The following is a 25224-nucleotide window of genomic DNA, read 5'->3' as shown; positions in this document are numbered from 1 at the left end:
GGGTCGCAAAGGGTAGACCATACAAAAACCCATGCTAGAGGTACAAGAGATGCTGTTCCCTTATTGGAAATTTCTCCCTCTTACAAGTGGGACTTATACTTGGCAAGGTTTTGTTAGCCGTTAGCTCTTGGAACTATGTGAAATACACAAAAATGCTATCTTTCTGAAAATATTTTATAATTATACCCAACCCCACTATTATAGACGAATTATCCAGTTTAAGAATTATATAAGCTCTTGGCTTCACTTCCTTCTACCCAATGATCCTGACGAGGCATAAAACTGTCACTCTTGAGTGACAGTTGAGACTTTAATAGGCAGTACCATGGCCCAGATTCAGTCAGTATTACATCTGCTTCGCATAGAAGGTGCTATGTAGACTTCAAAGGAAAAAGCTTCACGGTGGTTTGACAATACTATTTTCTGATTTAAAAAGAAATTGTGCATTTTATAAAGCCCAACTACTTTTTGAATGAAAAGTGGCAATTACATAGAGGAAGAAAGATTCAAAAATAAACGTTACCTAGAATTACAGCGATGACAGTGGTACAGAAATAATACATGACGGCACGCAGACCAATTTTTCCAGATACGTTGGAATCCAGCGCAGCGACACCTGAGGGGTGGAGGAAGAAGTCAAATTACATTAATTTTAATAAACAGATTTCCAGGACTGGTGATTCAATCCTCAAAGTGTGAAATAAAGTGCTGAAAGCTGTTTTCTGCATTTACGAGGCCCATCTCGCACAGCTTTGTTTGGGTAAGACGCAATGAGAAAAAGCATCACTCGAAAACTCCACACACAGAATGAAGAGCTGGAAGCACAGTGAGGGGCAAAGTCTCCTGTGGGCTAATCCCACCGCCTTAGCCTAGAGCGCTGGGCCTTTGGCTCTAATCCTTAGGGGTGGTCACGAAACAGTCATAAGGAGACCCCTTCTGCATTCACACTAAGATCTTTACCAAGATTTGGACATTTTATCACTTGACATCTCTTATGATAACCCCCCTTTTGGAATTCAGTATCCCGGAAAAATTTATCTTGAAGAACTGAGGTCGTTCTTTTACCACGTAATGAGAATCATGTAACTCATGTAACCTTTTCTCTCAGAAAGCTCAGAGTCAACTGAAGAAAAAAAAATAACATTTATGTGTAATTATAAAGTAGTTAATAGCATGTATTCATTACTATTATCTGAAAAAAGAGAAAATACAAAGATGAAAACAAAAATCACTTCATCTCACCAACCACAGCTACTATTCTGGTGAATTTTCTTCTGATATTTTTTTTCTCAATTTTTTATAAGCATAGCTGAGAGAATTTTGTAGTTTTTAACCCTCTCTTTTTCTTAATTTTGTATTATGAGCATTTTCCCTCAGCATTACAAACTGTCTCTGAGGATAACTTTAATGGCCACGTAATCTTCTGTCATGTGGCTGTGCAAGAAATGTATTTAATCATCCACTTACTGCTGGATCTTTAGATCATCTCAGGGCCAAATTTAATAATAAATCTCAGTAATGTCATTATCCATCCTGGCTAGCATATTTCCTTCCTCTTTTCATGATTTTCAAATTGCTTCTACGTGAACAACCTTACCGTGTGTGGCTTCTTTTATGGGATACTTTAAAATTTCTGCTTGAAAGAGGAAGAATATAAATAATATTGTCTGAGGACACGGGTAATTTCAGAGACTTGTGGTCGCATACATCTAGTTTCGAATGGTCTTTGGCTGCCAATAAAATGACTGAGTGTTGAGTAGACACGAAAGGGTTGTCTGGAATGCCAAGGACAGCCGTATTCAAGAAGGAAGGCAGGATTTCTTCCTCGGTAAAAACTCGTGCTTTTTATCAAAGATGCTCATACAAATGGGGTCAAATGCTGCTTTCTAACTGGACTTCTCCATGGGAGAGGGGGCAAGCTGAGAAGCAACCAAATCATCTTTCAAGCTGTCATTCAGAGATTCCAGAAGCTACCCTGCCTTCTTTCCAAAATGAAGGTCTCACCTGTTGAGTTAAATCATAATCAAGGAAAATGATTTTGTGTCTTCAACATACATGAGTTGTCCCATAACTGTTTGCAGAGCATAAAGCACAGGAAAAAAGTAGCAGGAAAAAAGGACGAGGCTATCACAAGGCAACCCATAGGAAAAGGTAGTAAACCTGTGCAGCTATAAGCAGGCTATAACAGGTAGCTTTTATATTCACTTCTCACGCCATAAAAGGCCTGTCCCTTTTTTTAAGTGACTGGGGGATTACACTCCTCACCTATAAGCATACATGTTTGATGTGCAGGGAAAATCTGCGAGGAAACTATCGCCATCATGATGACAGGACAAGTCAATCCTCAGTCTAAACACACCACTCCTGAGGCTGCTGATTGCTCTTTTGGGAGTTAATATTTTGAGGACGGGGCCCTGACCTCTGCAGTGACTCCCGCAGGATGTTGTTAAGGGCCCATTCACCGACCTCCGGGACAGGACTGCAATTACCATATGGTGGGCATATTGCAACACTCACATCCTAGAATAACTCTGATGACAGATTCTGTTCTCTCTCTCTGGGAAAAATGCGGTTTGGTGTGCTGAGGCTTTCTTTCCCTGATGGTAAGACAATTAAAAATACCAATTACGCAACAAACGACAACAGCAACAACAAAAATATCAGGAGGAATCAAAGGCCAAAATCCAGAAGCAAATGAACTATCTCATATTCAGTTTAGGTCTCTTAAAGAAAGAGCAAACCATAATGCAAATATACAAGTTTGCTAAGTATATTGTATGACTATAAAATGTGCCCATTTCATGTTAGAGCTCAGTATATTACATTGATATGCAGCTATAATTATTTATAACAGTAATGGTAGGTTAAAAATAAACTGGAAAATCACCACCTTAACAGACACTAAGTAATTTGTATAAGCACTTGTAACCCTCATCTCACACAGGATCTATTTTCAGATATATTATCCTTCTTTGGTAGGTGTCCAATTTAAGTAGATTTTAGCCCCTAAAGTGCTCACAAGTGACAAGAGTCACAGGGTGGCTACAGAACGGTCCTCAGGTATGTGTTTGGTGCCCTCTTAGGATTTTCTTCCAGCAGTGAAACAAATTAAACCTATGTGAGTAATTGTTTCCAGCTTATGTTAATATGTCTTAATTTGTCGTAATGATTTGGCCATGGGCTGCTGCATCTGCCTGCACTTCAGGACTCAGCTGGCAATAAAAGGCTTCACAATAATGAAATTCGTGGTGGAAATATCTTAAACAAATACATCCCCAAGCAGTCAGCCAGCTCCTCTCTGTTGCAGCACAGCAACTATCTTGTAGTCACTTTTAAGGAAGGGCTTTAGTTCCCATTCTTCTAATCCACCTCTGTCCTACACTCTTCCTGGAGACATCGGAAATTTACTCAAGTCAACAATCACACTTCTCTGCACTCTATAGTTACCCCTCTCCCTTTCTAGTCATCAATGATCAGGGACACAGCTGGTCCCCAAATCCAGGTTCTTGGTGGTGACCACCATACAGGGAGGGAACAAATACAGGGAGACAGCCTGAACTTTGAAAACCTCTATCATAGGAACATCACAAAACTGAATGACTATAAAATGTCTGTCTGGATTAGTGTAAACACACTGCCTGCCAATTATATCCATAATGATGAGGGTGATAATTATAATTATAATAAAAATAGTGATAATGATGACAACAGACACTATGTTGAGCAATGACTGCATGTAAATGCGTCATCTTTAATTCTCATCATAACCCTAGGGGGCAGGCAGTATAATCCCCACTTAAAGAGGAGAAAGCTGTAGCTCAGGAGGGCTAACCCACATACTATGATCATAAAGCTGGTGAGGTGAGTGGTGGAGCTGGAATCCCAACACAGGTGACCCCACAGGCCACATTCGTAACCATTATTCCCTGCTGGCTTGCCCAGTAGAGTTTCCTGATGATGGACGCGTTCTATATTTGTGCTGTCCAGTGCAACAGCCATAAGCTACATGTGGCTTGTGAACACTTGAAAAAGTTGCCAGTGTCACTAAGGAACTGAGTTTTAATGTTATTTAATTTTAATTAACCTCAACTTAAATAGCCACAGGTGGCTAATGGCTATCATATGGGACAGCATAATCTCTAGACCCTACCAGAGTGCTTAACATTTAGTAAGTGCTCAACAATGTTGAGTAAACTAACTCAAGCTTAACCCCATGATCAAATTCAGTAAAAAGTTCTTTACCTTGCCAGCACTGGGGCAGGGAGGGGAAGACGATAAACTAAAACCTCCTGGCCCATAGTTCCATCACCGTGCTGACTGTATTGCTCTAAGCACTCCACGTTCCACGTAACAGAAAGAGCTGAGCGTATAACAGGTAATTCTCCCCTTACAAACAAGCCCATTTCAAAGGGCCACTTGTGTGTAAGAAATCTGGAGCTCAGCGGGTGGTCTGGTCTCTTAGAAAACACACGTACACAATGGTTTAGTTCGGTTCTCAGGGCAGCCAACGAAACCACTTTTCACCCATTAAAGACCACCACATGAGAACATATTTAGCATCTTAGTGTTTCTCAACCTTTTTATTTTTTTATTATCATGGCCCACCCTTCCCCACAAGCCTTTTAAACATTTTTCCTAATCACCACCCCTGTGAAATTTTAATACCACAAACTGAATATCTGTTTATATACTAGATGAGTATATGTGGGTTTTTTTTTTTGTTGGTTTTTTTTACATAAAAAGAATAAGATTCTCTCCCCTCCCCGCCTCCCCGCCAAATAAAAACAGTTTTAGCTGCCTTGGGGGTCCTACTCTTCAGGCATCTATCTGAGGACAGCACCTCTCCATCTCTTAGTGGGGGGAGGTCAGACGGCGTGCCCACCTGAGTCCCAAATGAGCGAGCCCCCACTGAGCTTTGTCTGGGTTTTTACTCTCAACAGTGCAGCACCTGAGTTTCTTGCTGTCAGGACATCCCTGGTGCCTGGCGAGGTCTAGAGGACCCCCTCTCCTTACAGTCCCCTCCTAGAACTCATTTCTCCTGGGAGCTGACAGCTGTCCTGTGGGAGGTGACAAACGAGAGGGAACCGTGCATTCCTGTATTACAAAACAGGCATGACGGGATCCGCACAGAAATCAATAATGTTTAAAAACGTTTATAGTAATTGGACAGTAATGTTATTTCTGTCGAAGGTAATGATAAAACATAGGGCCAGTATTTTGTATGTCTATTTTTCACATCATTTTTCTAGTGATTCACTTTTTTTTAAAGAGACAGGGTCTCGCTGTTGCCCAGGCCACAGTGCAGCTGCACGTGCATAGCTCACCGCAGTCCTCCTGCCTCAGCCCCCAGGTAGCTGGCACTACAGGCACACGCCACCATGCCTGGTTTAGTAATTCCATTTTCTTATCATTTACAAAGGCTAGTGATCTCTGACAGATTAGCAATTTTAACAACTGGATTTCCCCCATGCAGTTTGAAACATGTTTTGTGAAGCCCTGGTGCAGAGAACAGGTACTATGGACTTTTGGAGGACCCGACCCTGCACTGTCACCAGATTGAGATGCCTGGGAGGGACTTGATGGAGCAGGTGGCACCTGAACTGGGCACAAAAAGATGAGCAGGATCCCATTTACCAGTGAACCCAGGATTGTCCTTTAGAACCAGGGACAGTTTTGAGGCTGGACTGTGGCCTAGAAACAGGGATAAAACCCAAAGCTGTCCTTGGAAGTTAGGGACACCTACCTGCTAGCTCTTTATTTTAGAAGAAAGCATTTGCTTTTTTCGCCTCAGGAGAAGGCTCTGGCAAGCTAGGGTGCTGGCTCCTAGCCGGAGAAGTAATCAACTGAACTTTTTATAAAAAAACACTACAAAGGAAGCCGTTGCTTGGCTAAACAATAGCATGTTTTAAAAATAAACATCCTAGGGCAAAAGACTCCTCCTAGAGCTCTCTGATTAAGCTACCACCCACTGAGAACAAAGTTTCCTTGACAATCTCTCTCCACCTTGCTGTTTAGGTAGCAAAATTCAATCCTGTATTGGAAGTTCTTTTAGGTCTGACATTTGATGGTGCTTCACCATCGAGAGTGGACATGAGATCCAAGAAACTCACTGTTGCCTGGGGGTTAAAACCCACTGCGTGGATGAGTCCCATCTCTCTGTCATCAGCAGAGAGGCCACCTGTGCAGACAAAAAGAAGCATGGGCTCTGGGGGGATGGGCTGGGCTCCAATCCCGGATTCAGTTTCCCCATCTATAAAATGGAGATTTTTTAACGCCTATTTAAAAACCCCTGGGTAATTGAGGGGAGCACAGTGAACAAACTCAGCTTGCATGGCTGTTGTGAGGATTAGAAACAACGTCCAATAGCCGGGTGCGGTGGCTCACGGCCTGTCATCCTAGCACTTTGGGAGGCCGAGGCAGGCGGATCGCTCAAGGTCAGGAGTTCGACACCAGCCTGAGCAAGAGCAAGACACTGTCTCTACTAAAAATAGAAATAAATTAATTGGTCAACTAAAAATATACAGAAAAAATTAGCCGGGCATGGTGGCACATGCCTGTAGTCCCAGCTAGTTGGGAGGCTGAGGCAGGAGAATCGCTTGAGACCAGGAGTTTGAGGTTGCTGTGAGCTAGGCTGATGCCACAGCACTCTAGCCCAGGCAACAGAGTGAGACTCTGTCTCAAAAAAAAAAAAAAGAAAAGAAATAACATCCATCATGTGCCCAGTGCAGCACCTACGACTTCGCTGTGCTCGGTCAACTGCCCAATAGCCCCATTATTACTGAACGGGTGATAAGGGGCCGTGTGTCAACAAGCACTGGAAGGCCCTCTGCGAGCATTAACTCATCCATTCCCTCACTCACTCATTACATGGTCACTAAAGAGATCTTTTAAAAACACAAATCAGGTCATTTTACATTCTGGGATAACCCTCCAGTGCCACTGAAGATAAAAGAAAAAAATCCTCACCCCAGCAAATAAGACCTACAGGGACCTTCCTGCCTTCCAGCCCACCCTGTGCCACCTTCCTGTCTTAGCACCTTCCCGAGCAGACCAAGCTCCTCCCCACTTCATGGCCTTCGCACAGGCTCCTCCCTCTGCCCAGGCTGCTCTTCCCCACTCTTCCCCAGCACAGGGGGAGACGCCCCACAGATGTGTTGATCGAATGAATAACATAGTTATTTATATACAGTCACTTGCCCCAGATCCCATTCCCAGGCTCTGGCCCTTAGGCAGCAGAATGTTCCAGAATAGAATTTGTCAGTCCCAGGTGCTGCCCCGTAATCTGCGTGATCTTAGAAAAGTGGCTTAATCTGTCTTCAACCTCCTGTTTCTTTATATTTAAAGATGGAGTTAAGGTCTCACCTACTTCACATACTTCACAGAGATCCTATGAGGGTTAAATAAACACATTCACAATTTTTTGATGGAGGGGGACTGAGTCTCTCTCTGTTGCCTGGGCTAGAGTGTAGTGGTGTCGTCATAGCTCACTACAACCTCAAACTCCTGGGCTCAAATGATCCTTCGGCCTCAGCCTCCCAAGTAGCTGGGATTACAGGCACCCAGCACCACGCCTGGCTAATTTTGCTATTTTTAGTGGAGATGAGGTCTCGCTCTTGCTCAGGCTGGTCTTGAACTCCTAAGCTCAAGCAATCCTCCTGCCTCGGCCTCCCAGAGTGCTAGGATTATAGGTGTGAGCCACTGCACCTGGCGCACAATTTTTAAACCACAAAATGTTTTTTATTCCCCAGGAAAAATAAGGCTGGCTAGGATCTCACTTCATTAATCCAGGGCACAGGGATATCTCTGTAGCCTGCCTTAGCACCCCTTGGATGTCAGAAGAGAAAAGGCAGAAGGGATCATGCAGAATATACTTCCGTGCACGTACATGACATCTATTTTTCTTAAAGACACTAATACCAAGAACTCCCTTAAAAATAGGTTACATCCCCGTGCTAGACAATTCTGTGACGCTGACAAAATAACCTGGTCCTCAAGCAGAAGCAACTAAAGGTCCCTTTGCAGCTACTGTCTGCTGGTCCATATCTGAAGTTCAAAACACGCATCAAGAAGCAGTGAGCTGGTGTCCTGGTTCTTCAGCAGTCCAGGAGCTGTTTTAACATTTTTTATACCATAAAGCATGGTGGTATTTGTAGTTGAGACAAATTTTTCAGAAGATTCCATGAAAAAAAAAATAAAATTGTTCAATAAAAGCATCAAACACACCCCAGAGGATCCGAGGAACTCAGCTATTCCCTTCCAAAGTCTGTAAGAATGTTTTGACATCAGCGGCTAGCTAACAGCTCAGGGAGACTTTTCTGATTTTCTGCCACAACCTGAATATTATAGAGCTGTCTCTATGCATCTCCTTAGCCTATAAATTTGGTACCCGGGCTTCAAGGTAGAAGTTTCTTATAAGCTGGTGAACTTTAAGAACTTTAAGACTAGCAAGTCTTTTAATATTGCTTTCATTTCCAGAATGAATACAGTTGGTGCACTCATATGTGCGTAGCTCAATTTGAATATTGGCCCTGTAGCTCCTGGTGCCAATTCAGGGACTTTCTAGAAACTTCTGGAAGTATCCGACAAAAAAGAGTAAAGAAAAAATTACATAGCACTCTAAAGGCACTATGACTCAGTACTATCATTATCTCTATTTTATAGCTAAGGACAAGTTAAGTAACCTTTCCAAGGTTTCGTAGCTAATAAACAGCAGAACCGGGATTTACACCCAGGTAGTGTGGCTCCCAAGTCTGTGCTCTTAACCACTAGACTCTCCTGCCCCTCAGCTGTGGATACTTCCCCACCTGAGGCTTGTTCAGTGTTTCCCTCTGTGGAGGATGGCACAGGTGGGAGTCACTGCTATCACTTGCTTCCTGTGCCCACAGGGTCCCCTCAGCAAGGCACGTGAAGCCAGTAAAGCCACATGCTCACCCCATCCATCCCATTCCTCCTCCCCAGGCTCCCAACATTCCAGTTAACACCTCACTGTCCTCCCAAGATGCCAGCTAGGCCTTCTACTATTTTCTATACCCTGGAAAAACCCTCCTCTCCCGTTCACTCAATTCCTTTCCTTCCTTCAAAATATCCCCTCCCGATGTCCTCTCCACTGTCCTTCGTCCCCCAAAGCACTTGTCACGTAATGTATTCTTTCTGGCTGGGATAGGGCTTAATTTTATATCTTGTGTGCCTGAGACAGCCTGGTTCACTGAAGAAGGAATGAATGAACAAATGGTCTCCCAGGTTCATGCACTCAACACATAGGAGGATCCTTCGAATCCCTGCATGGTTTCTCCTTCCTTTTTAAAGAAAACAAAATCAGATTATCGTACAGCTGAACAGAGCTGTGAGCCAGTCTAGCACCCGTTTAGGCAGAAAGAAGGCTCATGCATGGTTGATTCTCTGGGCCTCATTGCCTCAGGGAGAGACTGAAGCAGGGCATATTTATCTCCTGTCACTTTTTATTTTATTACTCTTAAGTGGCACATTCAATAGGGGGGCTCTGTTCCTTATACACTATGTGCTCCTTTCATCTCTGGAGGAAAGGCATGGTAGAAATCAAAATAATACAGTGAGTCCTCTGGCTTTAATAGCTGTGATCTAACTCAACACAAATGTCTTGATGATCCTAGGGAAATGTTTAATTCATGGGAGCAAAACTGCTTAGGCCATTTTATTCTCCTGGTTCCCAAACAAGGCTGGGGAAAGGGAAAGGGGGCACTTAAAATGCAGGAAGAGCCCACTGGGTCCAGATGTTGCAAGTGAGGCACGAAGTTCATGCTCAGACTATCTGGTCTCAGGCCACAACCTTGTCTTCCCCAGCGTGGAGTTTTAAGTTTACAAACCACCTTGAAATGGCAATTTTCATAGAAACTGAGCTGTATGTAAAAAACCACCAATGTTTCAAGAAAAGCACACATACTTTCCTGCCAGCTGAAGTTGACACTGAATGCTCTTAGCCACCTATGTTTATGAGCAGCGGCTTTTATTTGATAGCAAGTTGTACAAGGAAGTAGTATGTGCATCTTCAAGTCTGCATCTTCTTGCCAATAGGGGGACTCCTGGACCCAGCTGTCAGAAGACCTCAGCTCCATGACACTGTGGGTGGCAGGACCTCACCCTCTTGGAGGTGGTTTTCTGTTAGTCTGCTTTCATGCAGTTGGGGTTAACAAACATCAGTTGAATAAAACTGAACTCTGTCTCAGGGAGGCACATGGATGGCATGGTTATTTCCATAGGAGGATGTGGGATTGTTTCCAGACACACAGCTGCCTATGAGTAAATGAATACATGGCCTTAGAAAAACGCCTTCCCCAGCCTAAATGATCCAAGTGTGTCATCTCCTGTAAAGCCTGAATTTTAAAAAAAAAAAAAAAGGTCTCCAAAGACTTCTACTGACTTCATGCTGCTCCTTCTCTAGTCTTCAGTTTCTTCAGGGCATTTACAATGCATTGCTTGGAGTGGTGGCTTATTGTGTCACCTGTATTCAATCTCAACTAGATTGTATCTTGAGAGTCAGAGTCAAGTCTCATCTTTCATCTAAGGTAGGGGTCAGCTGCTGGCTGACCTCCTGTTTTTGTAGATAAATGTCTTTTTTTTTGCACAGAGTCACCCCCAGTCATTTACATGTGGTCTGTGGCTGCTTTCCCATGACAACCAGAGTTGGGTAGTTGGGCAGAAACCGGATGGCCCGCAAACCCTAGAATATTCACTACCTGACCCTTTAGAGAAAAACCTTGCTGCTTGAAAGGTAACCGGCTCACATACGTATTCTACATTTGGCTGCTGTTTAACAAATCCTGTTTATAGATAAGCTTTTAGAAAGATTTAACTTTTTTTTTTTTTTTTGGTTAAAAAGTGGTGAAAATCCTCTGCTCTTATAGTTGAGGTCAATCCCTAAAAATGTTGATATCCTGATGTAGAAGCTGGAATAATAATCATTTAAAAGCCTGGAACAATTTCTTTTTTTTTTTAATCTTCCAAGGTTAAAAATGTATCTTAAATTTATCTTTGGAGAAGCTCTCTACAATGGTAAATCCAATTACCCAACCAGTCAGTGCTCTTGTGGATACAAGTTATTGATAAATGGAACGTAAACATTTTCTACTGATGTCCTGTGTTTGGTAATGAGACTTGCCCAGGAAGTGGAACTGGTATGAGGACTCACACTCAGTGGCCTGGGGGGCGGGGGAAGGGAAGGAGGGTGTACTCTGGGCATGGTATAAACTTGGAATATATTGAGCCATGAATGGTGCTGCTTCTTGAAGAGCTGTGTGTGCTCTTGTTTCAGCAGGCGTTTGTAGGAAATCCAGGGCTGAGATGCCACAGGAATGGTTAGGAACGAGCTTCTCCTTGCTCTGGAGGAGCAAATGTGCACGGGAACTAGCATGGACTTGGCCCAGCCCAACCTGGACAGAATCCAAGTTCTATAAGCTGGGTGGGTAAGCAATAACCCAGCAGGTACTAGGGTACGGATTCTACCCAAATCTCCGATGGGTTCCACAAGGCAAGACCATCCCCTGGTGGCTGCGAGGGGGGTTTCTCTGACGTGGATGTTCCACAAAGCATCCCAGGAAGATGTCACTCCCAGTCTGCGCAGCAAAGCCTGGGCGACAGTAAAACTTTCCCTTCTTAAAACGTGGTGTCAGGTGCTAGGGTTTGGGGTGCAGCAGTGCTTGGAACACCTTCATGTGGAGACAGAAGCTAGCCTGCTTAAGGGACCCTGGGAGCCCCTTTAGGGGGAGGCTGGATGTCGCCATTGGTGCCACATCTGCTTTTGGTTATTCCCAAACCTTTAGCAAAGCTTTGTCCCAAGTAACAGTCTGGTCTCTGCTAAGCTATGGAGAATCAAACTCTCGCTCTTAGGATGGAGGAGCAAAGCGAGGAGGCCCTAAGGTCAGAGTAGGTGGTGGCAGCACAGAGACACCAGGAGCACAGCTGTGCAAGTGGAGCACTTCTGGCCCAGGCAGTGGAGGCAGAGAGGCTGGAAGAGACCAGAGAGGTGTGGAAGAGCCAGGAAGGACCTCTTCCTGAGCCTGGCTAAGAGCATCCGGGAAGGATGCTCAGGATGATATGGAAAATGTCGGGCGCTGAGACGCAGCTGCTTGCTGCCTCCTCATTGCTTTGCATCTCCGTGGGCCAGCGTTGTTTGTGGCCAGTTGGAGGGCACGCTGCCGGGGCGGGCCCCATGGGAGAGAGCCACCGGGGCACTGTGTGCCACAGGGCCGGCGTGCCAGAATGCCCCCAGGCCCACGTGCCGCTGCCTGTTTCTGGCCACGCTGCTTGCGTGATCCTGATTGGGTAATTTTTGAATCCCACTGTTTTTGATTGGATGTTAAAGCTTGTTGTTGATTGGATGTTAGAGCTTGTTGCTGATTGGATGTTAAAGCTTGTAGTTGATTGGATGCTTTTTGAGCCCTACCAAGGGTATAAAAGCAGAAGGAGAACAAGGAACAAGGGCAGAAGCTCAGAAGACAGAAAGAGAGCTGTAACACTAGGTGTGCTGAGCCTGCTGCGGAAGAATAAAGGCTGTTCTCCAACTCTTCTTGTGCTGCTCGGGTCTTTCCTCGGTCAAGAGCCATAACACTAGCTGTACATGTTGCCACAGCAGTAACAAGGGCATCTTTGGGAGTGGCAACAGAGGTGCTATCTGTTCCTATGCTGGTCGTGGAAGGCTGCAGTCATCATAATTTGGGCATTAAAGAAAACGTGACCTGAATTTAAACACACTGGCTGATAAGACCTGGATCAGGATTATTTCAGAGCTACAATTCTCAGGCATGTTCATAAGCTATTTCCTCTGTGATTTCTCTGGTGGTTTGACATAAATTCAGTGCACAAACCTAAATGCTAACAGGTCCCAAACAGATATTCCTGAGCATGGCAGGAGTATGTTCTACAGGATGTAAATCATAGGTAGGATTCTGTTAGTGCCCACCTGTCTGTCTCTGAAAACACCATGAGATTATACCTACTGTGCTGTTTTCCTCTTTTTTTTTCTGTTTCAAAGAAAATTCAAGACATTATGTCATTTCATCCCTGCATAATTCCATATGCATTTAAAAAATAAGGACATTTTCTTACACAACTGTATGCCATTATCATCTCTAACAAAAATTATCAACAATTTCTTAATACCATCTAATAGCCAGTCTATATTCAAATTTCCTTGATTGCCATGACTTCTTCACCTCATCATCAGATAAAAAGAGATTCTTCCTGTTTTAAAAAAAATAGCTATAAGTTATTTTTCTGTCACCAGAGGCTGTGATGGCAGAATTTTTTTCTACCTGCTAAAGTGGCAAAAGAGTTTCCTTTATGCAGAAGCACAGATTATTAATCTTGGGTCTCAATTTTAGCCGTTTTACTGCCTCTAATTTATGTATCCTTAGGGGATTCATTCAATTCTCCCCAGTTTCCCACAAGCATCCTAATAAATGGCCTATGGCCTATTAGGCCTTTGGCCTAATAAATGTATAAATTAAGCTATTAGCCTGCTGGACTTATGAAGGCTTTTGCAGTGTGAAAACAGCTCTTCCTGAGTATTTTCCTTGGCCACCTTCTGGGAGGGGAGGCTGAAGACCGCTGCAAGGCTTGGGGGAAGGAGCCACATACCTGAATAATGTTGGCACTGAGCTAACAGGGACAGGGGGCAGAGGTGGGAGGAGGGGAGCATCATGGAGCAGAATCCACTCCCATATCTTTAATAAAATACATAAAACAAAAATGACACATAAGTGTAAAGAAAGCATAATGGATCATGTTTTCTTACCATCCAGACTGAATCATTATTAACTGTTTGGTTTTGGTCCCAAATTTTAAAATTTTAATGAAATTTGGATTGTGTATAATATCTGGATGTATAATTTGTTCTATCCTCCCACTTTATACTGTATCAGGAATATTTCCGCATGTCATTAAATATGTTTCCAAAACAAGGTCTTTAACAGTTGCATAGTCTCCTAATTTAAGGGTATACCATGGATTTAGATTTCTTATATTTTATTACCATTATTAAAAAATGCTACCATGAATATCCTTGTACCTAAATCTTGGAATATATCTCTGACTATATCTTTGTGATAAATTCTGAGAAAAAGAATCACTAGGTGGAAGGATCAAAACATGTTCCAAACTGTCCTCAAGAAAGTTTGTTCCAATTTATATGTTAACTAAAAATGTATAAATGCCTCATTTCCCCACAACAGTGCCAACATTAGTATTGTTGCTTTTCCCCTTTAATCTTACAATGTGAAGCATGAATATGGCATCATTGCACCCCCACTTCATTCATGTCCCTTGAATCTTTGACTGTTTCATTGCTCCACATCAAAAGAAAGGGTAATGGTTTTGTTCTCTCTCTTTCTAGCTCTTGACTAGCTGCTGGAAGCTTGGTGAAGGAAAAATGTAGAAGCTATTGGACCTGTGCTACAGCTTCAAAAAGCAGCTGGGCTAATGTCAGTGAAATGCTCTGAGTTGTAAATTATTCTCCTAGATTATTTGCAAGGCTGAGCTAGCACACAAAACATCCAGACTGCAAAACTATCAAGAGTTATTGACTGCCAAGAGTGGCACATATTTTCAAACATCTAACATCATAGGGCTAGTATATTCATTATGTATTTTTACCTATTCTTCCACAACCTGATTTACTACATGAGGTTTTGGATTTGCTGCCTAATTTCGATCAACCTTGTATACTTTCTCCTGTAGACACAAGAATTAAATAGTATCACTCTTCACTTGGTTTATGCACCTTGTGTAGCTGTATATATGTAAAATTGTGACTATTTTTCTTGGGACAGAGTCCAACGCTTTCATGTTCTTGAAGGAGCCCATGAAAAGATTAAGAATCTTTGGTATGGAGAAAATTCTAAGAGATTATAAATGAAATTTCTGCAGGGGCCATTCAGGTGACATAAAATAGCAAAGTGGACAAAGTATTAGGCAATAGGGAGTAGTGGGGACTGTCGCATCCTCAAATGCATTTGATCCAACTAAATGGAGTAACTGTGTCTTGGCTCTAAACCACTGTTAATGTATGGAAACATGGGTCTAGTGTCAGATCTTAATTTTTTTTCAGAGAAATCCAGAAATCTGAATATCTACATGAAATTTTCCAAATTTTAAATGCATATGACAATTTAAAGCTAAACAAATAAACATTATATGGGGAAAACAACTGGTTTGCTGCTTTGTCCTTCAAGCTACTAGGCTTAAATGAAACCAGGTATTTCCAAACATAATTAAATATATACATAAAAATTATTAAATGCCTTCTTTAGATTTCTTATAAGCCAAGAACACCAAGACCATTTAAGAACGAAGCTACCAAGGTACTCTAGTCTGACTGGAATTCGGCACTTGGGAAGTTCTACGGCCAAAGTGACAGCTCTTCAAGCAATGCCGTTGCTGAGTGCAGCAGATCCTGACAACCACCCTCCCTTCCTCTAGCCCAGGGGTCCTCAAACTTTTTAAACAGGGGCCAGTTCACTGTCCCCCAGACCGTTGGAGGGCCGTTGGAGAGTGCAGCACACATTCCACGCATGCGCACTGTGGGCCCAGGACGAGTCAGTCGGCTGCTAAGCAGGACAGGCAGCGGCGGCAAAAACACCCAGCAGGCTGGATAAATGTCCTCGGTGGGCCGTAGTTTGAGGACGCCTGCTCTAGCCAATGTCTAGTACTCTACAAGGATCAGTCCCAGGCCTTTCAGTGGCAGTGGAGACAAACATCCTAGAAGAGGAGATGTCAAAATTCCTCATTGTATGTTTACATACAACCTTGATTTCAAGCTGACAACACTAGTGATTGTCATGCCACATTTTCCCAATTGCCAGAATCAAGGTAAGTACAAGAAACGATCAAATACACAGAGAAACTTACACTCAGACATTTTTGTAAACCAGCTTAATCTCTATCTACATGATGGAGCTTGCTCTTTAAATGAACCCTGCAATATCATGATCAATAAGGGAAAAGTCATTTCCAAATTTAACTGTATCACAAGTTCTGATTTAAAAATACCGGGCTTTGAAAATATGGCACATGACCGGATTTAAACCTTTCTCATAGAACCTGGCTGCTGGTCCCCAGGGCAGATTTCCAGGGCAGGTACATAGCAAGTCCTGAGGTCTGGGGAGCGGTGGAAGTAGGCGAGGAGTGAGGGGGAAAGGGTCCCTGCAGACAGCTGCTGAGAAGTTAGGGGCAGGACGGGGCCTGGGCAACAATCCAGTGCACCACTGAGAACTGAGCAAAATTGACAACCACATTTTCCCTGAGGACACTAGCTGATGCTGCCGTGACCAAATATGCCTTTTTTCCTTTTGTGCCCTAGATAGCATGTTATGTATGTTTGAAAATGGCATCTTCCTCCCAAGTCATCATATACTGGTCAAATGAAGATTTGAGCTGTGGCAGACAGTACTGTAGACACAGCCTGTGACAGAGCAAAGCTACTTTGAAAATAATGAAATTTCTCCACCTAAGCAAATACCGTGTTTCCCCGAAAATAAGCCCTACCCATAAAATAAGCCCTAGCAGGATTTCTAAGCATTTGCGCAATATAAGCCCTACCCCCAAAATAAGACCTAGTGATGGGCGTGGCTACGCAGCACATCTGCACAACCCATGCGACAAGCAGCCCTTCTCATCTGCCCCATGAGAGCTCTATCACTGGACACGAGAGATTGGAGCCAATGGTTATAAAGGAAATAGAGTCGCAAGAAATTCAGGATGGAATTTGGGGTTTGGAGAGTTATGATGATGCTCCAGAAGAAGGCGACTTAACTATATTTGAATAAATGTGGATTGTTGTACCGTACTTAAAAAAAATAACACATCCCCTGAAAATAAGGCCTAGGGTGTCTTGTTGAGGAAAAATAAATATAAGACCCTGTCTTATTTTCGGGGAAACATGATATACACTTTCCAAGTGAGGAGTGTGTGTGTGTGTGTGTGTGTGTGTGTGAGAGAGAGAGAGAGAGAGAGAGAGAGAGATGTATCTAATGCATTTCAATTTTTCGCATAATTAGAAAAGAACAACTTAGGTGAAGCCTCCTTAAGTAATCACAGAGAACATCCATTTTCTCAAGGTACCTGTAATCATGCTGGATATAATTAATGGCAAAATGATGAGTTTCAGCATCCTCATTAGAATTTCTCCAGGAAAAGCAAAGTAGAATTTCTCCAAATTTGACAGCTTGCTGTGTTCTCGAACCAAGACTCCTATGGCAATGCCTAAGAAAGTCAAGAGTTGGAAAGAAGAAAAAAGAAAGATTGTTGAGTTCTTCTGCATAAATTTTGATGGGAAAATACCAAAAAATGCAAATGTTAATGTCAAGAAAAACAGTAGATAATCTCCCATGAGTCTATAAAATTAAGACTTTTTATAGTCATATTTTAAAAGACAGTGAGCAGAAAGTACACATTAGTCAGTTAAGCTGTAAAAAAACATTCTTAACATGAAAGCTTTGTTGTCATTTCTTCCCCATCAATTATATTTATTATGACAAAACATCAAAGGATGCTGTGAGAAAAAAAAATGCACCACCTCAGTCAACCCAATGTAACTCTTTTGTTATATAATATAACAAAATATAATATAATATAACTCTTTCACATATTACCTTTATTTTTTGTCAACTTGCAGAAATATTTTACATATTTTATAGCTTACATGTCAGTTTTTATTTTTCTCATATTTTATAATAAGTACTATTTTTATCATAGATTTTTATGATACTCTTCCCTCTTTATGCAACCTTATAATTTTAATAGCAACATAACATTCTGTTGATTTGATATATTCACCACATTATCAAACAACTATGCTCTTTAATTCTTTGCATTCTTTTCAGTTATTTCTAGATAATGACCTATACAAATATATCTGATGAAGAAGCTTTTTATGAAGTTTCTGATCACAAGTATCTTGTATGAACACGTTTATAATTATGTGACTGTAGAGACACGTTCACTTTTATGAATAAGAAATGCTGTACATGCTCCAAAAGCTTTGCCTTAACAAGATGCCTATATGAAATCCTTCAGTTGTGTGACCTTTTGATAACTGAAAATCACAAAGTTTTAATATACACTAGGGAAAAGAATCCCTTTTCAATAAATGGTGCTGGGAAAACTGGATAGCTACATGCAGAAGATTGAAACTGGATCCCCACCTCTCATTTCTTATAAAAATCGATTCTAGATGGATAACAGACTTAAATCTATGGCAGGAAACCCTAAGAATCCTAGAAGAAAATGTAGGGAAGACTCTTTCAGACACTGGCCTTGGCAAAGAATTTATGAAGAAGATGCCCAAAGCAATCACAGTAGATACAAAAATAAATAAATGGGACCTGATCAAATTAAAAAGCTTCTGCACAGGCAAGGAAACTATCATTAGAATGAATAGACAACCTACAGAATGGGAAAAAATATTTGTTCTCTACACATCTGATAAAGGGCTGATAATAAGAATCTATCTAGAACTCAAAAAAATTAACAAGAAAAAATCAAACAACCCCATCAATAAATAGGCAAAGGACATGAACAGAAACTTTTCAAAAGAAGACAGAACAATGGCCAGCAAACATATAAAAAAAATGCTCAACATCTCTAATCATTAGGGAAATGCAAATCCAAACCACAATGAGATATCACCTAATCTCAGTGAGGGTGGCCTTTATTAAAAAATCCCAAAACAACAAATGCTGGCGAGGATGTGGAGAGACAGCAACACTCTTACCCTGCTGATGGGACTGCAAATTAGCGCAACCTCTGTGGAAAAGAATTTGGAGATACCTCAAAGAGCTACAAGTAGAACTACCATTTGATCCAGCAATACCACTATTAGGCATCTACCCAAAGGAACAAAGTCATCCTATAACAAAGACATCTGCACTTGAATGTTTATGGCAGCACAATTCACTATAGCAAGGATGTGGAAACAACCCAAGTGCCCGTCAATCCATGAGTGGATTAATAAAATATTGTATAGGTACACAATGGAATACTACTTAATTATAAAAAACGATGGTGATCTAGCATCTCTTATATTTTCCTGGATAGACTTTGATCCCATCCTCCGAAGTGAGATATCACAAGAATGGAAGAATAGGCACTACATGTACTTGCCATCAAACTGGTACTGACTGATCAACACTAAGGAGCTCACATGGTAGTAATATTTTTTGGGGGTTAGGGAGCTTAGAGGTGGGTAAACTCACAACTAATGCATGCAGTGAGTGTTGTAGAGGGGGAAAGGGTACGTCTCAAATCATGGTTGGGATGTGGCAAAGTCATAACATATAACCAAAATGTTTGTACGCCCATAATTTCCTGAAATAAAAAAATTTACAAAAACCCCACAAAGTTTTAATATTTCTTCTTTAATCTAACAGCTTCACTCATCCATCCCCTCAATACACACACCCCCTTTTAAAACCAAGAAATAAATGAGTTGGGATGACTTCCACATCTGTTTTCCTTCGTCCTCGTCCTCCTCTGATGCGTGACCTGCTAATGGAGTAAATGGCAGGAAGATTCAAGGAGGGAGGATATCACTAGATATGTGAATTCACAGACTGAAATAATTAGTTTGTGAAAACCCAGAGTTGTATGGACACAGTTAAAAACTCTAGGGCAATGAAAAGAGATACGAATTATAATCAATACTGTAAGTTTCATATAAATTCAGGTATCCTTCCCATGCCCACTAGTCAACCAAATAGGTGAACCTCACAAGATCCATTTTCTATAATAACCTTATACTTAGCTTAATTTTATCTTCTTACATATTCTATTAATACCTTTGCCTTGATCTCTTTATGTTGTGCATACGTTACTAAATGCATTTCAGTATACACTACCGAATTGTGAATGCATAATCCTAAATCATTTTTGGAACAACAGTATACACATAAACATTTGCCAAATTGTAGCAAAGACAAAGACAAACAAAATATCTCTATTATCAATCCTGTTTGGTTCAGGTTTTAAAACCTAGTGTTAGAGACTCTTAAATGGCTAAGAACACCAAGATTCAAAATATTTTAAGTAAATTTTAAAAGCATGATGCGCACACTTCTTGCTTTATAAATTGCCTGTGTTCAGCTGTTCTATATGAACATACCTATAATATGCTGTAAGGGTACTCTGTAATGCTCAGGGCTTTTAAAAACAAACATTCTCCCTCACACTATTTAGGTTGCTTCAAGTAAATTTTTGGCTTCTGTGTCAAAGAAAGCTCAGTCTGTAAAAATAAAGATGTGTCTGTGCTCAAAAACCAGCCACAAGAGCACTCTGTTGAGTAGCAAAAGAGCCTCATGTGTCCCAGTCCTAGGGCTTATATTACTAATGATTAACTGTGCCTCTAATCATCCCCACCCCCAAACGAATGCAGGGCAGTTAGAAAGAAATGTGCTTGCTATTTTTCAGCCTTTAGCCAGGTATGGGTTTTTTTTTATGGGAGAAATAAGAGTTGCCAGGGGAGAGGTTTGAAAGAATCAAAGGTGACATGCACAATGAATAGGTTCTGCACTTGGCAATTAAAACTTTCTATCAAGCTTGTTCTCAAAATTGAGTACCACAAAGTGCACTCCAATATTTCTCTCTCTGTCTCTCTCTTAAATGAAAAGAATAGTGGAAACACCAACCTAGTGCTGGAAAAGCAGTTGGGAGATTCAGAGATAATTCACCCAGGGACCCTCAAGAACAAGAAGTGGCTGGTGAGCGACCTCACCTAGGAGTTACACCTTGTAAACAGAGGTGCTTTATCTTGGTCTCAAACAAGTTTGGAAGTAGCAGATTCAGGACAAGGAAAATCACTGGAAGATTTTTCAGGCCCCAAGATGAGGTTGGGATCCCACCCCTAATCATTAACAGAGTCAGAACCTTGACTGGATTAAGGAGTGTGGAGAGGTCCCCAAACCAAAAGCTTCTGGGAAGAACTGTCCTCCTGGGGGTGTACAGGCCAGGGCCACTCCCAGAACTAGGGAAGGTGAAGACCAAGAACCTCCCTGAATGGTATCATTCTACACAGGACTTCAGCAGGGCCAAAAAGGAACTCCCAAAGATAAAGTAGTTACCAGACCCCTAAAGCCCTAGCAATGACCCAGGACACCATTCTTGGGCCTCCTTCTCCCACCAAGCAAGATGATCCCAAGCAGGTATAGGGGTAGCTCGGGAAGAACACTGGGGTTAGACAAGCAGGCTCAAGTTGTGGTTCCCACCACCTGCGAGGTGTGTAACCTGGGCCATGACTTCAACCCCTCTCCTCTTGGCAAGGGGTGGGGAAACGGCTGGCTTAGCTGCCTTCAGAGGCCCCTTCTAATGCCCAAGATGCTGTGATCACCCCTGAGCCTTGGTTTCCTCAACTTTAAAATGAGATCACATGACTTCAGTTCCAAAAAAGCTGTCTATGCTTTCTCTAGCTTTTATGCTAAATATAAGTAAGTTGGTAAAATAGGCAAGAAAGAAACACAGGAAGAAAACAAGCAAGACATCAGCTGGGGATTCTTCTTTAAGTTCAAGCTCAAAGATGCAAGCTTAAAATAGAGGATGCACAGAATGTCATCTCTTGATGCCCTTGATGTCTGGAAAAACTGCCAGTCCAGCAGCCTTGTCTCAGAGGTTCTAAGGTGATTCATTTTTTATTTCCAAGTTGATTAAAAAAAATTATTGTTCAGGAAGCAATACTGGAAATCAGAGAAGAACAAAAATGTCACATACAGTATCATTATATCAGCCTATGTCCCCTCTCCCCTTTTTTCCAAGTCTTAACCAGTCCTGTTCATATGCACACACACTTTTCACAGTTATATTAATAAAATTAACCTGGGGATAGTAGTTGAATTGCATGTGACTCAGATTTATGAAAACAGTATTGTTCCTGTTTGGGGGTATTTGCAGAAAAGACATTAAAACCTTCTGTGCTGTTCTTAATCAAAGCCCTAGAATAATTCTCCAGTACACAAATACATTTTGGCTTGATTAAATAGGAATTACTGGAAAAGGAAAAAATATTTTTAATTAGCACTTTAGCAGTTATCTAGCCAAACCATCATGCTAGGCACTATATTAAGCAAATTAACTATGTATCCTTTTGCCCTTTGGGAGCTAATATAAGATGAACATTGATGATGAGAAAATAAGTACAGAATGAATATTTATTAACAAATGACTATATGCAGATGCTGAACAAGTGGAAGGATGGTTTTTCTATCCTGTTCTCATGCTACAATATATCTGTATCCTTTTCTTATCTTTTTCTCCCTCCCTAAAGAGCTGAGTAGCTCCACTAATGCAAGCTCTTCACAAGAAACTTTGGCTCACAATGAGATATCACTTAACTACAGTGAAAATGGCTTTTATCAAAAAGTCCCAAAGCAACAAATGTTGGCATGGATGCAGAAAGACAGGGACACTCATACACTGCTGGTGGGACTGCAAACTAGTACAACCTCTGTGAAATGTAATATGGAGATACCTCAAACAACTACAAGTAGAACTACCATTTGATCCAGCAATCTCACTAATGGGATTACCCACTAATGGGATACCCACTAATGGGTATCTACCCAAAGGAAGAAAAGTCATCCTATAATAAAGATATGTGCATTTATATGTTTATGGCAGCACAATTCACAATTGCAAAGATGTGGAAACAACCCAAATGCTTATCAATACATGAGTGGATTAATAAAATGTGGTATATGTATACCATGGAGTACTATTCAGCCACAAAAAGCAGCGGTGAATTATCTCTTTTATTATCTTGGATAATACTTCATTCTTCTAAATGAAGTATCACAAGAATGAAAAAACAAGCACCACATGTACTCACTATCAAATTGGTACTAACTGATCAACACTAATGTGCACATATGGAAGTGACATTCATTGGCTGTTGGGTAGGAGGGAGGGGAGAGGAGGGGATGGATAAATTCGCACCTAATGGGTGCACTGTCTGGGGATGGGCACGCTTGTAGAATAGCTCTGACTTGGCGGTGCAAAGGCAATATATGTAACCTCAACATTTGTACCCCGTAATATTTTGAAATTAAAAAAAAAAAAACAAGAAACTTTGGCTTAAAAACCATGTTTGAGTCTGCAAAGCTTTTATTTTTTGTTTTCAAATCCTTAAACAAAGTATTTACTATACTACCAATATATGATCACAGCTGTAATGGAAATAAAAATAAGTGCAAACATTCATCTACAACTCACCAACCCAAATATATGCACGGTGAAATTGTTTTTATTTTCCCATAAACTATTATAGCTAACCATAATAGTTAACAATACTGAGCACATTCTATACATCAGGCCTTACACTAAAAAATTCAAATGAATTATTTCCTGTATATTATCTTTTGTAATTTTTTTTTTTTTTTTTGAGATAGAGTCTTTCTCTGTTTCCTGGCCTAGAGTGCAGTGGCATCATGATGGCTCACTGCAACCTCAAACTTCTGGGCCAACCCATCCTCCTACCTCAGCCTCCCAAGTAGTAGCTGAGACCACAGGTGTACACTATCACACCCAGCCAATTTTTCTTTTTTTCTTATTTTTAGAGATGGGGTGTCACTCTTGATCAGACTGGTCTCGAACTCCTGAGCTCGAGCAATCCTCCCACTTCGGCCTCCCAGAGTGCTAGGATTACAGATGTGAGCCACCTCAGCCAGCAAATTTTTCTATTTTTTGTAGAGATGGGATCTTGCTCTTGCTTAGGCTGGTCTAGAATTCCTGGCCTCAAGTGATCCTCCCGCCTGGGCCTCCCAAAGTGCTAGGATTACAGGTGTGGGCCACTATATCTGGCCTCTTATAATTTTTAATGGCTATGTAACTATAATTTTTACATTGAGATAAAATTCACATTACATAAAAATGTATCATTTTACAGTGTACAATTCATTGCTTTTTAGTATATTCACAATGTTGCATGACCATCACTGTTATCTGAAACAGTTGCTTCACCCCAAAAGAAACCTCACCTCCCGTTTCCCCAAGGACTCCTGGTGACCACTTATCTACTCTCTGTCTCTATTGATTTGTCTAATCTGGCATTTCACACAAATAGAATCATACAATATGTGGTCTTTTGCCTCTGGCTTCTTCCACTTGGCATAATGTTTTCAAGGTTCATCTATGGTGTGGCAGATAAGTGGTTTTTTTAAAATTTATTTTTAAAGTATTTTTCATTTACCATTATAGCATAAGCATTTCCCCCAAGTTAAACATCTTCATCTTTTTAGATGTTTGGATGGACTTGCTTCTTGACCATCAACCAACTGTTAAACACTCCAATCCCTGACAATTCTGCTGAAAGTTGCTGACTTTTCCTAACAACCAAAGGAGACAAGCATGAAATATGATGCTTTTTCGGGTTTAAGGGAAGAAAATGCATTAAACACATTCTTTGTAGTATCTAAATTCAATAAAAAGCAATAATCAATTAACATGTATTAACATCCAACTATATGCCAAGCACTATGCTGGGTGCTAGAGGATTTGAAGGGGAGGAGTTAAAAAAGAATACCCTTTTGTTATTATGGCCATAAGAAATGTTTTCCTGCATGGATGACTCTGTCCACTATCAACAGGAAATGTGGTTTGCACTGTTTTGCCAATAACAGCGATTGTTTACACTGAGTCATCTATGCCTTTTTGTCTACCACCTACAATTAAGAATTCAGTCTGACTCAGGAAGAAAGTTGATTTTGGTGAGGATCTAATTGGTTTCTCCAGGAAAATATTTGGGTTTACAGGAAGTACAGTTTCTGTCTGGCACATTACTGTGCTAAACCAGCACCTATGTGCCCATTAAGAGTAGCTGCTTCTCCCCTTAGAAGCGGCTCCTGAATCAAAGGTTGCCCTTTATTCTGCATCATTACCGTACTGAATACACGTACTTGTGCTTTCAATGTTTTGAAAAATCAGTGGTCCATCCTGGAGAGTTTTGACATTTCAATTATCCAGATTTCTGATTATCCACAATATTCCATTGTCCACCATGTCAGACATCAGAGCTTGTTATATTACGGAATTGGAGAGGAGGGAAGAGTTGGGCCCTCTTCTTGTCTTGATCCCTAATCCCTTCCTAATTCCTCTCCCTCCCTAAACCTCCTCCTTGCTGTTAACCCAAATAAAAATAAGAGCAAAATAAGGGAAGGAGTCAGGCCATTCACTTTCCATTATTTATGGTGCATTTTTTAGGAAGACACTAAATAT

At 41.3% G+C, this 25224-nt stretch overlaps 1 protein-coding gene across 2 annotated transcripts in view; it reads right to left on the bottom strand.

Moving 5' to 3' along the window:
- Window positions 1-25224, bottom strand: part of SLC1A1 (solute carrier family 1 member 1) — an 81571-nt gene that overhangs the window by 24149 nt on the left and 32198 nt on the right. For both annotated transcript variants that reach the window (XM_012737674.2, XM_012737675.3), the window contains exons 2-3: window positions 17092-17232; window positions 524-616 (exon numbers count right to left, since the gene is read on the bottom strand). In XM_012737674.2, the coding sequence (XP_012593128.1) occupies window positions 524-616; window positions 17092-17232 (234 nt within the window). The remainder of the gene's footprint in view (window positions 1-523; window positions 617-17091; window positions 17233-25224) is intronic.

This window comes from Microcebus murinus, chromosome 12, assembly GCF_040939455.1.
Source record: "Microcebus murinus isolate Inina chromosome 12, M.murinus_Inina_mat1.0, whole genome shotgun sequence".
Classification (NCBI taxonomy): Eukaryota; Metazoa; Chordata; class Mammalia; order Primates; family Cheirogaleidae; genus Microcebus; species Microcebus murinus.
Note: the sequence above shows the minus strand (reverse complement) of the source record. Positions and strands in the feature narration are given on the sequence as shown.